A 16,287-nucleotide genomic window follows, 5' to 3' on the forward strand; every position below is an offset into this window, starting at 1 on the left:
CAACAGCACGAGGAAGGTGGCGCTTTCAGGTTGACTACCAATATAAATTCTCAATTTGAATTTTGAGCTTTGAACATGATGATGATTTGAATATCAGTATTGAGGTTGTTCAATGTCCAGTCTTAAGTTGTTTTACAAGGCTCATGTACCAAAGCCCTAGAGAATAATTTTATCAAGGAGTTGTTTTTGTTTCATTTAGATCAGTGACCTGGTGGCAGAGGACGGCGGTAAGAAAGACACAATGGTGGACGTGGTGTTCAAAAAGGCCTTGAAGGAGTTCCGCCTCAACATCTTCAACTCCTACTCTACTGCTCTAGCGGTTAGTACGGCAGCGCAACAACCCTGTTAGAATCCGAGGGTCCCTAATACCCATGTATTTACATGGCAGTGGTTACATGGTAACTACTTTACAATAGTGTCCTTAATACCTATGTATTTACATGGCAGTGGTTACATGGTAACTACTTTACAATAGTGTCCTTAATACATATGTATTTACATGGCAGTGGTTACATGGTAACTACTTTACAATAGTGTCCTTAATACATATGTATTTACATGGCAGTAGTTACATGGTAACTACTTTACAATAGTGTCCTTAATACCTATGTATTTTCATACTAGTAGTTACATGGTAACTACTTTACAATAGTGTCCTTAATACATATGTATTTACATGGCAGTAGTTACATGGTAACTACTTTACAATAGTGTCCTTAATACCTATGTATTTTCATACTAGTAGTTACATGGTAACTACTTTACAATAGTGTCCTTAATACATATGTATTTACATGGCAGTAGTTACATGGTAACTACTTTACAATAGTGTCCTTAATACCTATGTATTTTCATACTAGTAGTTACATGGTAACTACTTTACAATAGTGTCCTTAATACATATGTATTTAAATGGCAGTAGTTACATGGTAACTACTTTACAATAGTGTCCTTAATACATATGTATTTACATGGCAGTAGTTACATGGTAACTACTTTACAATAGTGTCCTTAATACATATGTATTTAAATGGCAGTAGTTACATGGTAACTACTTTACAATAGTGTCCTTAATACCTATGTATTTTCATACTAGTAGTTACATGGTAACTACTTTACAATAGTGTCCTTAATACATATGTATTTAAATGGCAGTAGTTACATGGTAACTACTTTACAATAGTGTCCTTAATACATATGTATTTACATGCTAGTAGTTACATGGTAACTACTTTACAATAGTGTCCTTAATACATAAATTATGTATTTAAATGGCAGTAGTTACCGGCATGTTTTTTTTAATGTAAACCTCTTGTTTGTGCTCTCCAGATGGATGATGGGAAGAGTATCCGCTACAAGGACTTGTACGCCCTGTTTGAACAGATCCTGGAGAAGACCATGCGTCTGGAGCAGCGGGACTGGAGCGAGTCGCCTGTCAAGGTCTGGGTCAACACCTTCAAGATCTTTCTGGACGAGTTCATGACCGAGTACAAGCCCATGGACAGCACCATCAGCAAGGTACCACCTCCACCGCTGACCTTCTGTCTGGTGCAATGTTGTTATTGTAGCCGTTGGCTATGTAGCTAAGTATCACACTGTGCACTGCATGCTGTCTGAGCTGAAGCCATGGTTTAGGTGGGTTAGCAGTAATGTTAGTAGCTGAAGCCATGGTTTAGGTGGGCTAGCAGTAATGTTAGTAGCTGAAGCCATGGTTTAGGTTGGTTAGCAGTAATGTTAGTAGCTGAAGCCATGGTTTAGGTGGGTTAGCAGTAATGTTAGTAGCTGAAGCCATGGTTTAGGTGGGTTAGCAGTAATGTTAGTAGCTGAAGCCATGGTTTAGGTGGGTTAGCAGTAATGTTAGTAGCTGAAGCCATGGTTTAGGTGGGCTAGCAGTAATGTTAGTAGCTGAAGCCATGGTTTAGGTGGGTTAGCAGTAATGTTAGTAGCTGAAGCCATGGTTTAGGTGGGTTAGCAGTAATGTTAGTAGCTGAAGCCATGGTTTAGGTGGGTTAGCAGTAATGTTAGTAGCTGCAGGGTGTGTGTGTGTGTGTGTGTGTGTTGTCGGCACAGCACTGCTACAGTGGCCTGGTTAACAGGGTTAGCTGCTGATGTAACTGCTTCCAACACCCAGGTAACTAATTTTAATCCCTGTACGGGTCACATGAAGCCTTGGCTACTATACTTAGCCCCTCTGGAAGAGAGGGTCTGCTCGAAAATAGCATTTTGGTCTTTACGATCTTATTAATTTGTAAGCTACAAGGGTATTACAGTATTTGTTGTTGTCAGAGCTCTGTTATATTTGGTTGTGTTCCCCCAGCAGGTCCCCAAACCTGAGCGCAAAAAGAGGAGGAAAAAAGACGCTGACATTGTGAGTGCCTGCTCTTTCTGTTTCAAACTAGTAGTCAACCATTTTGGTATGAGACTGAGACCAGACTGATCTTAAATGTATAGTCAGTGATGCACGAAGTAAACAGCAAAATCGGGTCCGATTTTTCCGCAACAACTAAAAAAGCATTGAAGCACGAGGCGAAACTTCTCCGCTGTTTTGTTCCCGCGGCTATCGCACTGTAGCAGATTGAACCTGCTCGTAGCAACGTCATATCGCGGAGTCTCAATTTAAAACATATTAACCGCCAGTCAGCCATGATTCTCTTTCCTTTAGAAACAAAAGAATATAGGCCATTAACCAGAACAGACAGAGTCAGAGACTATAGAAATAATTAATGTCAACATAAACTCTCCTTGGCTCTTTTCTTCCCTCCTCTCCACTGCCCCCTACAGGTGGAGGAACACAATGGCCATATTTTCAAGGCCACCCAGTACAGCATCCCCACCTACTGCGAGTACTGCTCCTCTCTTATCTGGATGATGGACAGGGCCTGCGTCTGCAAATGTGAGTACTCGCGCACACACACACACAACACACGCACGCAAGCACGCAAGCGCGCACACACACACACAGACTCACACATTATTACTGTGCATGTCCTCAGCTGCCCTTTGGCCAAGCTTTGAGCTGTGGCCCCTCCTAACCCCTCCTACTAATCAGATTGTGTTCAACTGGACTCGTGGTCTGCAGCTCCTCATCCTCCACAGTTTTCTCAAGCAGCAGTCAGAAAGGATGTTTTCTCCTCCCTGGCCAATGTTGCCTCTGTCTCTTAGCCCTGTAGTCAGTTAGCTAGCGCCCATAACAGTTAGTTTTTCCTCCCTTGGTAACAATGCGGAGGCACTGTCTTTCGGTGGAAAATGGCGCTGACTTGCATTTCTCTGGCTGTGTTTATCCAGTGTGTCGCTACGCCTGCCACAGAAAGTGCTGCCTGAAGCTGACCACGAAATGCAGCAAAAAGGTGAGACTACCTATACTAGATCAACGGACACCGACAACTACCTATACTAGATCAACGGACACCAACAACTACCTACAGTGGGGAGAACAAGTATTTGATACACTGCCGATTTTGCAGGTTTTCCTACTTACAAAGCATGTAGAGGTCTGTAATTTTTTATCATAGGTACACTTCAACTGTGAGAGACGGAATCTAAAACAAAAATCCAGAAAATCACATTGTATGATTTTTAAGTAATTCATTTGCATTTTATTGCATGACATAAGTATTTGATCACCTACCAACCAGTAAGAATTCCAGCTTTCACAGACCTGTTAGTTTTTCTTTAAGAAGCCCTCCTGTTCTCCACTCATTACCTGTATTAACTGCACCTGTTTGAACTTGTTACCTGTATAAAAGACACCTGTCCAAACACTCAATCAAACAGACTCAATCAAACAAGACCAGAGAGCTGTGTAAGGACATCAGGGATATAATTGTAGACCTGCACAAGGCTGGGATGGGCTACAGGACAATAGGCAAGCAGCTTGGTGAGAAGGCAACAACTGTTGGCGCAATTATTAGAAAATGGAAGAAGTTCAAGATGACGATCAATCACCCTCGGTCTGGGGCTCCATGCAAGATCTCACCTCGTAGGGCATCAATGATCATGAGGAAGGTGAGGGATCAGCCCAGAACTACATGGCAGGACCTGGTCAATGACCTGAAGAGAGCTGGGACCACAGTCTCAAAGAAAACCATTAGTAACACACTACGCCGTCATGGATTAAAATCCTGCAGCGCACGCAAGGTCCCCCTGCTCAAGCCAGCGCATGTCCAGGCCCGTCTGAAGTTTGCCAATGACCATCTGGATGATCCAGAGGAGGAATGGGAAAAGGTCATGTGGTCTGATGAGACAAAAATAGAGCTTTTTGGTCTAAATCCACTCGCCGTGTTTGGAGGAAGAAGAAGGATGAGTACAACCCCAAGAACACCATCCCAACCGTGAAGCATGGAGGTGGAAACATCATTCTTTGGGGATGCTTTTCTGCAAAGGGGACAGGACGACTGCACCGTATTGAGGGGAGGATGGATGGGGCCATGTATCGCAAGATCTTGGCCAACAACCTCCTTCCCTCAGTAAGAGCATTGAAGATGGGTCGTAGCTGGGTCTTCCAGCATGACAACGACCCGAATCACACAGCCAGGGCAACTAAGGGGTGGCTCCGTAAGAAGCATCTCAAGGTCCTGGAGTGGCCTAGCCAGTCTCCAGACCTGAACCCAATAGAAAATCTTTGGAGGGAGCTGAAGGTCCGTATTGCCCAGCGACAGCCCCGAAACCTGAAGGATCTGGAGAAGGTCTGTATGGAGGAGTGGGCCAAAATCCCTGCTGCATTGTGTGCAAACCTGGTCAAGACTTACAGGAAACCTATGATCTCTGTAATTGCAAACAAAGGTTTCTGTACCAAATATTAAGTTCTGCTTTTCTGATGTATCAAATACTTATGTCATGCAATAAAATGCAAATTAATTACTTAAAAATCATACAATGTGATTTTCTGGTACACTCTCACAGTTGAAGTGTACCTATAATAAAAATGACAGACCTCTACATGCTTTGTAAGTAGGAAAACCTGCAAAATCGGCAGCGTATCAAATACTTGTTCCCCCCACTGTATACTAGATCAACGGACACCGACAACTACCTATACTAGATCAACGGACACCGACAACTACCTATACTAGATCAACGGACACCGACAACTACCTATACTAGATCAACGGACACCGACAACTACCTATACTAGATCAACGGACACCGACAACTACCTATACTAGATCAACGGACACCGACAACTACCTATACTAGATCAACGGACACCGACAACTACCTATACTAGATCAACGGACACTGACAATTATTCAGTAGAAGGTGTGTGTGTGTGTGTCCACATGCACTCCTACATCTCTTATGTCTGTATCTGTGTGTGTGTGTGCGCGTGCAGTACGACCCAGAGCTGTCATCCAGACAGTTTGGGGTGGAGGTGTCCCGTCTGACCAATGAGGAGAGGACAGTGCCCCTGATGGTGGAGAAGCTCATCAACTACATCGAGATGCACGGCCTCTACACCGAGGGCATCTACAGGAAGTCTGGCTCCACCAATAAGATCAAAGAGCTCAAGCAGGGACTGGACACAGGTACTGTATACATGCTAACAGAGACCAGGGGGAGGCAATTACGCTAATGGCTATTTGCTAATGAAAATGTCAATGCTATGGCTAAAGGCTAATGCTAACTTCAACACGGGATGCTTGTTTCATTCTGACATTTTGGCCATTTGTACACACAGACGTGAACAGCATGAACCTGGATGACTACAACATCCACGTTATCGCTAGTGTCTTCAAGCAGTGGCTCCGGGACCTGCCCAATCCGCTTATGACCTTTGAACTATACGAGGAGTTCCTCCGCGCCATGTGTAAATACTCCTAACTTCCTGTCATTTCATGTCTGAGAAATGTATACTCCTTACTTCTTTTATTTCTGTATGTAGTTCAACTTCATTGTTGGACATTGAAAATAACTTCTCTCACCTGATGAATATATCAAAAACCCCATGAAAAATATAATCAATATGTTTGGTGATGAATGTGTTTGCAGGCTTGCAGGACAGGAAGGAGGTGATTCGAGGGGTCTACTCTATCATCGACCAGCTGAGTAGAACTCACCTGAACACCCTGGAGCGGCTCTTCTTCCACCTAGTCAGGTAACACGCTTTCTACTCTCTCTCTCCCACTGCTATCTACTGTAGCAATTGGACGTCACATCAAATCAAAAGGAAAACGCAAGACAGAAGATTCATACAATAGCAGAACATTTCTGTAATGTCCTAACTCTTAAGCCTATCACCTTGAGTAAGAAGCTGGAACCAAACGTCACACATGTATTATACCTAGAGTGCCTTCACAAAGTATTCATACCCCTTGACTTATTCTACATTTTGTTGTGTTACAGCCTGAATTCAAAATGGATTCAATTAAAAAAAATTCTCACCCATCTACACACAATACCTCATAATGATTGATAACATGTTTGTAGACATTTTTGCAAATGTATTGAACATGAAATACAGAAATATCTCATTTACGTAAGTATTCACACCCCTGAGTCAATACATGTTAGAATCACCTTTGGCAGAGATTACAGCTGTGAGTGTTTCTGGGTAATATGTCTCTAAGAGCTTTGCACACCTGGATTGTACAATATTTTCACATTATTCTTTTTAAATTCTTCAAGCTCTGTTGGTTGTTGATCTTTGCTAGACAGCCGTTTTCGAGTCTTGCAATAGATTTTCAAGCAGATTTAATTAAAAACTAACTAGGCCACTCAGGAACATTCCATTTCATCTTGGTAAGCAACTCCAGTGTATATTTGTGTTTTAGGTTATTGTCCTGCTGAAAGGTGAATTCATCTCCCAGTGTCTGGTGGAAAGCAGACTGAACCAGGTTTTCCTCTAGGGTTTTGCCTGTGCTTGGCTCTATTCCATGTATATTTTAACATTTTATTTTACTCCCTAGTCCTTGCTGATGAATAGCGTACCCATAATATGATGCAGCCACCACCATGCTGACACTTTTCTCCGTGTATATCAATGATGTCGCTCTTGCTGCTGGTGACTCTCAGATCCACCTCTACGCAGACGACACCATTTTGTATACATCTGGCCCTTCATTGGACACTGTGTTAACAAACCTCCAAACGAGCTTCAATGCCATACAACAATCCTTCAGTAGCCTTCAACTGCTCTTAAACACTAGTAAAACTAAATGCATGCTTTTCAATCGAACGCTGCTAGCACCCGCCCACCCGACTAGAATCACCACTCTCGACGGGTCTGACCTAGAGTATGTGGACAACTACAAATATCTAGGTGTCTGGTTAGACTGTAAACTCAACTTCCAGACTCACATAAAGAATCTCCAATCCAAAGTTAAATCTAGAATCGGCTTCCTATTTCGCAACAAAGCCTCCTTCACTCATGCTGCCAAACATGCCCTCGTAAAACTGACTATCCTACCGATCCTTGACTTGGCGATGTCATTTATAAAATAGCCTCCAACACTCTACTCAGCAAATTGGATGTAGTCTATCACAGTGCCATCCGTTTTGTCTCCAAAGCCCCATACACTACCCACCACTGTGACCTGTACGCTCTTGTTGGCTGGTCCTCACTACATGTTCGTCGTCAAACCCACTGGCTCCAGGCCATCTATAAATCACTGCTAGGCAAATCCCCCGCCTTATCTTAGCTCATTGGTCACCATAGCAGCACCCACCCGTAGTCTGCGCCTCCAGCAGGTATATCTCACTGGTCATTCCCAAAGCCAACACCTCCTTTGGCCGCCATTCCTTCCAGTTCTCTGCTGCCAATGACTGGAACGAATTGCAAAAATCTCTGAAGCTGGAGACTCTTATCTCCCTCAATAACTTTAAGCATCAGTTGTCAGAGCACCTTACCGATCACTGCACCTGTACACAGCCCATCTGAAATTAGCCCACCCAACTACCTCATCCCTATATTGTTATTTAATTTGCTCTTTTGCACCCCCAGTATCTCTATTTGCACATAATCTCTTGCACATCTAGCATTCCAGTGTTAATACTATTGTAATTATTCTGCACTATAGCCTATTTATTGCCTTACCTCCATAACTTGCTACATTTGCACACACTGTATATATATTTTTCTGTTGTATTTCTGACTTTATGTTTTTTTTTTTACCCCATATGTAACTCTGTGTTGTTTTTGTTGCACTACTTTGCTTTGTCTTGGCCAGGTCGCAGTTGTAAATGAGAACCTGTTCTCAACTGGCTTACCTGGTTAAATAAAGGTGAAATAAATAAAAAATAAATGCTTGGAGCCACCACCATGCTTGAAAATATGAAGTGTGGTACTCAGTGATGTGTTGTGTTGGAAATGCCCCAAACATAACGCTTTGTATTCAGGACTTACAGTTAATTTCTTTGCCACATTTTTTGCAGTTTTACTTTAGTGCCTTGTTGCAAACAGGATGCATGTTTTGGAGTATTTTTTTCTGTACAGGCTTCCTTCTTTTCACTTTGTCTTTTAGGTTAGTATTGTGGAGTAACTACAATGTTGTTGATCCATCCTCCGTTTTCTCCCATCACAGCCATTAAACTCTGTAACTGTTTTAAAGTCACCATTGGCCCCCTGAGTGGTTTCCTTCCTCTCTGGCAACGGAGTTAGGAAGGACACCTGTATCTTTGTAGTGACTGAGTGTATTGATACACCACCCAAAGTGTAACTAATAACTTCACCATGCTCAAAGGGATATTCAATGTCTGCTTTTTTTAAAAATTGTACCCATATATCAATAGGTGCCCTTCTTTGCAAGGCATTGGAAAACATCCCTGGTCTTTGTGGTTGAATCGGTTTGAAATTCACTACTCTCAACTTAGGGACCTTACAGATAATTGTATATGTGGGGTACATCGACCCCCTGCAGAGGTAGTCATTCAAAAATCATGTTAAACACTATTATTGTACACAGAGTCCATACAACTTATTATTTTTCTCCTGAACATATTTAGGCTTACCATAACAAAGGGTTTGAATACTTATTGACTCAAGATTTGTCATGTTTTCATTTTTAATACATAAAAAATAAATACATCTAAAAACATAATTCCACTTTGACATTATGGGGTATTGTGAATAGGCCAGTGACACAACATCTCAATTTAATCAATTTAAAATTCAGGCTATAACACAACAAAATGTGGAAAAAGTCACGAGGTGTGATGAATACTTTCTGAAGGCACTGTATGTGTCCGGTGTATTCTCCAGGATCGCCGGGCAGGAGGACACCAACCGTATGTCGGCAAACGCCCTGGCCATTGTCTTCGCCCCCTGCATCCTCCGCTGCCCCGACACCATCGACCCCCTGCAGAGTGTCCAGGACATCGGCAAGACCACAGCGTGAGACCACAGTCCTACTGCTGCTGCTATAGTATCCTACTGCTGCTACTATAGGATCCTACTGCTGCTACTATAGAATCCTACTGCTGCTACTATAGTATCCTGCTGCTATAGTATCCTACTATAGTAACCTACTTGCTGCTATAGTATCCTACTGCTGCTGCTATAGTATTCTACTGCTGCTGCTATAGTATCCTACTGCTGCTGCTATATTATCCTACTATAGTAACCTACTTGCTGCTATAGTATCCTACTGCTGCTGCTATAGTAACCTACTGCTGCTATATTATCCTACTGCTGCTACTATAGTATCCTACTGCTGCTGCTATAGTATCCTACTGCTGCTACTATAGTATCCTACTGCTGCTGCTATAGTATCCTACTGCTGCTACTATAGTATCCTACTGCTGCTACTATAGTATCCTACTGCTGCTACTATAGGATCCTACTGCTGCTGCTATAGTATCCTACTGCTGCTATAGTATCCTGCTGCTATAGTATCCTACTGCTGCTGCTATAGTATCCTACTGCTGCTGCTATATTATCCTACTATAGTAACCTACTTGCTGCTATAGTATCCTACTGCTGCTGCTATAGTAATCTACTACTGCTGCTACTATAGGATGCTACTGCTGCTACTATAGGATGCTACTGCTGCTACTATAGTATCCTACTGCTGCTACTATAGCATCCTACTGCTGCTGTTATATAATCCTACTGCTGCTACTATAGTATTCTACTGCTGCTGCTATAGTATCCTACTGCTGCTGCTATAGTATCCTACTGCTGCTGCTATAGTATCCTACTGCTGCTATAGTATTCTACTGCTGCTGCTATAGTATCCTACTGCTGCTACTATAGTATCCTACTGCTGCTACTATAGTATCCTACTGCTGCTAGCTGCTGCTATAGTATCCTACTATAGTAACCTACTTGCTGCTATAGTATCATACTGCTGCTGCTATATTATCCTACTATAGTAACCTACTTGCTGCTATAGTATCCTACTGCTGCTGCTATAGTAACCTACTGCTGCTATAGGATTCTACTGCTGCTACTATAGTATCCTACTGCTGCTACTATAGTATCCTACTGCTGCTGCTATAGTATCCTACTATAGTAACCTACTTGCTGCTATAGTATCCTACTGCTGCTGCTATAGTAACATACTACTGCTGCTACTATAGGATCCTACTGCTGCTACTATAGTATCCTACTGCTGCTGCTATAGTATCCTACTGCTGCTGCTATAGTATCCTACTGCTGCTACTATAGTATCCTACTTGCTGCTATAGTATCCTACTGCTGCTGCTATAGTATCCTACTGCTGCTGCTATAGTAACCTACTGCTGCTACTATAGTATCCTACTTGTTGCTATAGTATCCTACTTCTGCTGCTATAGTATCCTACTGCTGCTGCTATAGTATCCTACTGCTGCTGCTATAGTATCCTACTGCTGCTGCTATAGTATCCTACTGCTGCTGCTATAGTATCCTACTGCTGCTGCTATAGTATCCTACTGCTGCTGCTATAGTATCCTACTGCTGCTGCTATAGTATCCTACTGCTGCTGCTATAGTATCCTACTTCTGCTGCTATAGTATCCTACTGCTGCTATAGTATCCTACTGCTGCTGCTATAGTATCCTACTGCTGCTGCTATAGTATCCTACTGCTGCTGCTATAGTATCCTACTGCTGCTGCTATAGTATCCTACTGCTGCTATAGTATCCTACTGCTGCTGCTATAGTATCCTACTGCTGCTGCTATAGTATCCTACTGCTGCTGCTATAGTATCCTACTGCTGCTGCTATAGTATCCTACTGCTGCTACTATAGTATCCTACTTGTTGCTATAGTATCCTACTTGTTGCTATAGTATCCTACTGCTGCTGCTATAGTATTCTACTGCTGCTACTATAGGATCCTACTGCTGCTCCTATAGTATTCTACTGCTGCTATAGGATCCTACTGCTGCTGCTATAGTATCCTACTGCTGCTGCTATAGTATTCTACTGCTGCTATAGTATCTTACTGCCGCTACTATAGGATCCTACTGCTGCTCCTATAGTATTCTACTGCTGCTATAGGATCCTACTGCTGCTGCTATAGTATCCTACTGCTGCTGCTATAGTATTCTACTGCTGCTATAGTATCCTACTGCCGCTACTATAGGATCCTACTGCTGCTGCTATAGTATTACATTGATGTAGTAGACTGTAATATGACCATGGCTCTTCCTGTTCTAGGTGTGTGGAGCTCATCATTGGTGAGCAGATGAATAAGTACCGCGCCCGGCTAAAGGACATCAACAGTCTGGAGTTTGCCGAGAACAAAGCCAAGTGCAAGCTGACCCTCATTCGGAGGTCAATGGTAAATTCAAAGGTTATAGCTGATCATCACCACTATCTACAGGCTGCATTTAACAAGACATCAGCTCTCATCAATAGTAGTTTTAACAAACCCCAACTAGCTAACCTATCCTGTTAAAACACCCTTCTTAAATTGACCCTCCCATCTAGCTAACCTATCCTGTTAAAACACCCTTCTTAAATTGACCCTCCCAACTAGCTAACCTATCCTGTTAAAACACCCTTCTTAAGTCAGCCTACCTTGAACCTCCTCCTCCTCTTCTAACCCTGTTTTCTCCCATTTTAATCCTGTCATTTCCCTTCCTTTCTTTTTCCTTCCTAATCCAGAAACCTGTACTAATTGCTGTTAGATTTATGACCATAGCCCGCAGTACTGTCCCGGTATGTATCCACTCACGGTTACTCAGCCCAACCTCACCTAATCATGGTCATCCTCCTGTCAGCCATTTTGTTGTGTATTGATCACTGCCCACCGTGCCCACCTCGTCCTAATGCCAGGGTCTGCCCGGTGTCCTCCATCCTCACAACATAGCGCCACCTCACTTCGACCTTCTATCTCTTTCTCACTCCCCCCCTCTCCCACCCCCCCCCCCTCCCTCTCTCCCCCCCTACATACTGTAATGTAATCAGTCAAGCAATTGTTGTTCATTCGATTTTGACTATGCTGTGACGTATGAAACGCAAACACTACACCCCGACAGGATTTTCCAATGGTAGACTATCTGTATTTGACAGTGTTCCAACTCAAATACGTTATAATGATTTCATAACCTATCGTTCCATATTTTCATGACATATTTTGTCTTTGTCATCATCTAGTTTACTCAATGTTTACTATCTACTAAACCCACGTTGGATTGTTATTTATTTTTAAGTTTACAGAACATATTGTATAAAGTAGACCAGTAGAGGTTGTATAAAGTGTATAATCACACTTAATCAGTTTCATCCTAAAATACACATTTGAGAAATGATGATTGTTAACTCTATTTCCTCCTGACCTTGTGGTCAACATTTGGGAAATGATGTCCTCCACTTATTTTGTTATCTCTCGTGGACAGACTACTTATTATGTAATATCATGTAATATAACCTATTCGTAATAGAATTTCTTAGATTTGCTGCCTCTTGTCCCATGACTACGGTTAACCAAGATTACTTATTATGTAATAACATGTAATATAACCTATTCGTAATAGAATTTCTTAGATTGGCTGCCTCTTGTCCCATGATCCAATCAAAGATCTGCTCAACTACATGTATTGTAGACCGTAGCAGATCTTTGGTATTAAAGCAATTCCAGGAGAAATGTCCTCACAACACAAACAGACCTGCTGGATCATCACAAGTTAGCTTTATGGAGGCTTTGTATGAGGTTAGGGACCAAATACTGTCCAGTGTCTTTGGCCTCATTTTCACTTTTATATTCTCTTTTGCTTCTCAATTGATTGTACCACGCAGCCAAACGCAGCCAAAAAGGTAACCCATGCAGCATCCAACATGATTTTGTGATTGGGTGTCTGCTGTGGCTGCTGGGTGTTAGACTGCATGTGTGAGTGGGGAGCATGAGTCTTGGGGTTGTTGTGGGTTTAAAAGGCAAACTATGGAACACATTGATGTTTCAAGTATTACAATTGTGTATTACAAAGTAAAAAAAGATTGTGCATGTGCTGGTGATTGGTCTATCATGTACCGTCAATGTAACTTGGTGGAAGGGGCCTCCTTGTAGTAGGTAGGAGGAGTAACAGTTGCTGGCTATACAACCTGAAATAGAATTTGCTACCAGATGCTGTCATTTTCCCCTGCTTTGCTATTCTTGTCATGAATCAGGACAATCCTACACCAGGACAATTGCTGGCATTAGCCTAAGCTAACATAAGCTAACACTAACTTCCCCCTAACTGACTGTTTTGTGCTTTGTTTCGCAGGGCAAGGGCCACGTTCGGCGGTTCAGCTACCACACGCCCTCGCCCCCGGTTAGCCCGCGCCTGCCGTCCGTGACGGGTGCAGTGATGCAGGAGAGCGGCGGTGAGGAGGTGGGGGCCGGGCTGGAGCCTGAGGTATCAGAGCACCAGCGGTTGGCCATGCAGCAGGAGGAGAGGGTGCTGACGGAGCAGATCGAGAGCCTGCAGAAAGAGAAGTACCTTATTTTGCATTGTACCTACAGTAGAATTTTGGAGGGGGCTCCCTCAGTCAATGTACAACTGATATTGTTGTACAATGAAAAGCGTGTTATAAAATAAATGTATAGATACAGTATTATACCTATACCTACAGGAGATTTGAGAAATCTCAAATAAATGGCAAAGTATACCTAAATTAGGAAGATGAATGATTAAAACTATCATTGTGTTTTTCTTCTGCATTGACCTCACCCATGTTTGTCCCCACAGGGAGGAGCTAACCTTTGAGATGCTGACTTTGGAGCAGCGAGGATCAGACGATGAGACCCTGGAATCGGAGGCGTCCATCGGCACGGCCGACAGCTCAGAGAATCTCAACGTGGACACTGAAGGAGCCACCTCCGACTTCTCCGGTATGCCATGATATTATACAGTACCACGGTGAACCTGTTTGGAAAATGCTTGTTAAAACTTTTGGTTATATTTTAAGTTTCTCTCTACAATTCTGTGTAGCAAAAAGAGACGTGAGGAAAACATGTGTGTCCTTTAGTTGAAACATTGCACCATGGTCTGACCTCTGACCTTTATAGGTCCCTCAGAGAGAGGCCCCACGCTGGCCGCCATCGCCCAGCCCAAGAGGTCAGAGGGGAAGAGCCACCGCCGCCGCAACCTACGCAGGCAACCAGACTCCCAGGACTCAGTGGACTCCTGTTCCTCCCTCTCCTCCCTCTCCTCCTCCTCCCACTACCACCCGCCCTCTTCCTCCTCTGCGGCCACAGCTCGCCACTTTCGCTACCGCTCCAAGTCGCCCTCCTCTGGCTCTGGCTCCACCCATGGCGCCCAGAGCTTGTACCCGACCCAGCCTCCCCGCCGCGACAGCATGGACTGTGTCCCCCTGGCTGAACAGGAGGGGGCGTTCGAAGAGAGGTCACAGTTCACCAGCCGAGGCACCTTTAACCCAGAGAAGGGCAAACAGAAACTGAAAGGGTCCAAGAACTCACCCCTGAGGCACTCCCATGACAGTGGGGGCCACAGCAGGGATCCGCCTGACTTACCCCAGCAGCTGGTTTTGTACGGCAGCAATGAGTTCATGGTATGAAGGACAGTGGGAACACCTCCTGCGTCACAGCCCACTCTCCCTACCCCCCGGCCAGCACCCAAGCTCACGAAAAAGGGTGAAGAGCATGCGATCTGACCCCCTTCCTCAAACACTCCAGCTCACCCTTTCTCAGTCTACGTCCGCAACAATGCAGAACTGTCCCCCTAAGTGCCATGTACACACAGTACTGTGTGTCCACCTCAAAACAGACAGGAGAGGGAGAGGCTGGGAGTGGGAGAGGAGGAACCAGTAGAAGGGTTGATCTCCTGTGGCCTTAACAGCCAACCACACTCCCCATGGTCCCTCTGCAGGTCTGGGCCTCCCTCAGCCCAGGGGAGAGGGGACGTGTGGAGCAGGAGAAAAGGGAATACTGGGACACTGGGAGAGGACCACTCAGCATCCGGGAGATTTCCCGAGTTGACGTCCCAATGCCAACTAGGAGGTGGAACGAGGCTTGAAGACGAAGAAAAGAAAAGGCTACCGAGCCGTTGACAGAGCTGCCGTGTCCATGAACTTGAGTTCTCAATCATTGGCTGCTTTTAAGTTTACAGTTCAAAACAATCAATGTAAGCAGTGGTTCCTCTATTATTACAAATGTATTTTTCCCTTAAGCCTATTTAATAAATTTTAATTTCATGGAAAGTATAAATCTATATAACTATATTAGAAAGGTATAAATACTGTACAAAGCCGGAACACCAGTAACTGCTGGGTAGTTGAAGTCAAATATTTATCTTTATCTTGAGTATCTTGGGCAGAGATGTATGGTATTGGGCAAAGGCTGTGTACGTGTGCGTGCTTGAGTGTCCATTTGTGCTGGTGTGTGTATGAGAAGACCACTCCATGTTTTTAAGTTTGCGCTGCTTTGTTCCTCTCCTGAGGGAAATACCGCCATGAAAGGGACCAAGTTAGCTGGTGTTTCTTCCAGCCAAGGGGATCCCAGCTCTGTAAAGAATGTCGGATGTGTATAAAATCACTGCATTCACTGCTTAACAGCCACACAACAATTAGAATGTACAGTACAATATGTATTGGACAAATGCCATTCTCCTTTCTCTGGATACATGTTACCCCCAAATCCTTGTCTTCCTGAGATATCAGTGTTGGACTCAATAGCAACCAAACAAGGACATGAACTTTCTTGTCTTTTGTCATTATTCTTAACGTTTCTTGTTTTTTTATGGGTGTATTAGTTTAAAAAATGTATTGGGATAGTTTTATGTGGAGATGTCATTTTGGACAGTCGGCTGTTATTCAGGCAACAGTCAAAAGCCTCCTTTCAGTTTAAAACTCACTTTTTGTAACACTATCAGAGTTGAAATATAAATTCCTTATCAGTTATCAGAGATTCGAAGATAAAAAAAACA

The 16,287-nt window shown here is 43.5% G+C and overlaps 1 protein-coding gene across 1 annotated transcript in view; it reads left to right on the plus strand.

Moving 5' to 3' along the window:
- The window catches only part of LOC121548154 (unconventional myosin-IXAa), a 138,791-nt gene extending 122,735 nt beyond the window's left edge, over positions 1–16,056 (plus strand). The window contains 15 exon segments of the mRNA XM_045209969.1: positions 200–319; positions 1,330–1,518; positions 2,318–2,368; positions 2,782–2,893; positions 3,286–3,347; positions 5,333–5,525; positions 5,678–5,806; positions 5,989–6,094; positions 9,197–9,328; positions 11,576–11,699; positions 12,026–12,079; positions 13,160–13,177; positions 13,627–13,838; positions 14,092–14,234; positions 14,412–16,056. Coding sequence (XP_045065904.1) covers positions 200–319; positions 1,330–1,518; positions 2,318–2,368; positions 2,782–2,893; positions 3,286–3,347; positions 5,333–5,525; positions 5,678–5,806; positions 5,989–6,094; positions 9,197–9,328; positions 11,576–11,699; positions 12,026–12,079; positions 13,160–13,177; positions 13,627–13,838; positions 14,092–14,234; positions 14,412–14,920 — 2,154 coding nt within the window. The 3' untranslated portion in view covers positions 14,921–16,056.
- The last annotated feature ends 231 nt before the right edge of the window (positions 16,057–16,287 follow it).

The sequence above is a fragment of the Coregonus clupeaformis genome, chromosome 32 (assembly GCF_020615455.1).
Source record: "Coregonus clupeaformis isolate EN_2021a chromosome 32, ASM2061545v1, whole genome shotgun sequence".
In the NCBI taxonomy this organism is placed as follows: domain Eukaryota; kingdom Metazoa; phylum Chordata; class Actinopteri; order Salmoniformes; family Salmonidae; genus Coregonus; species Coregonus clupeaformis.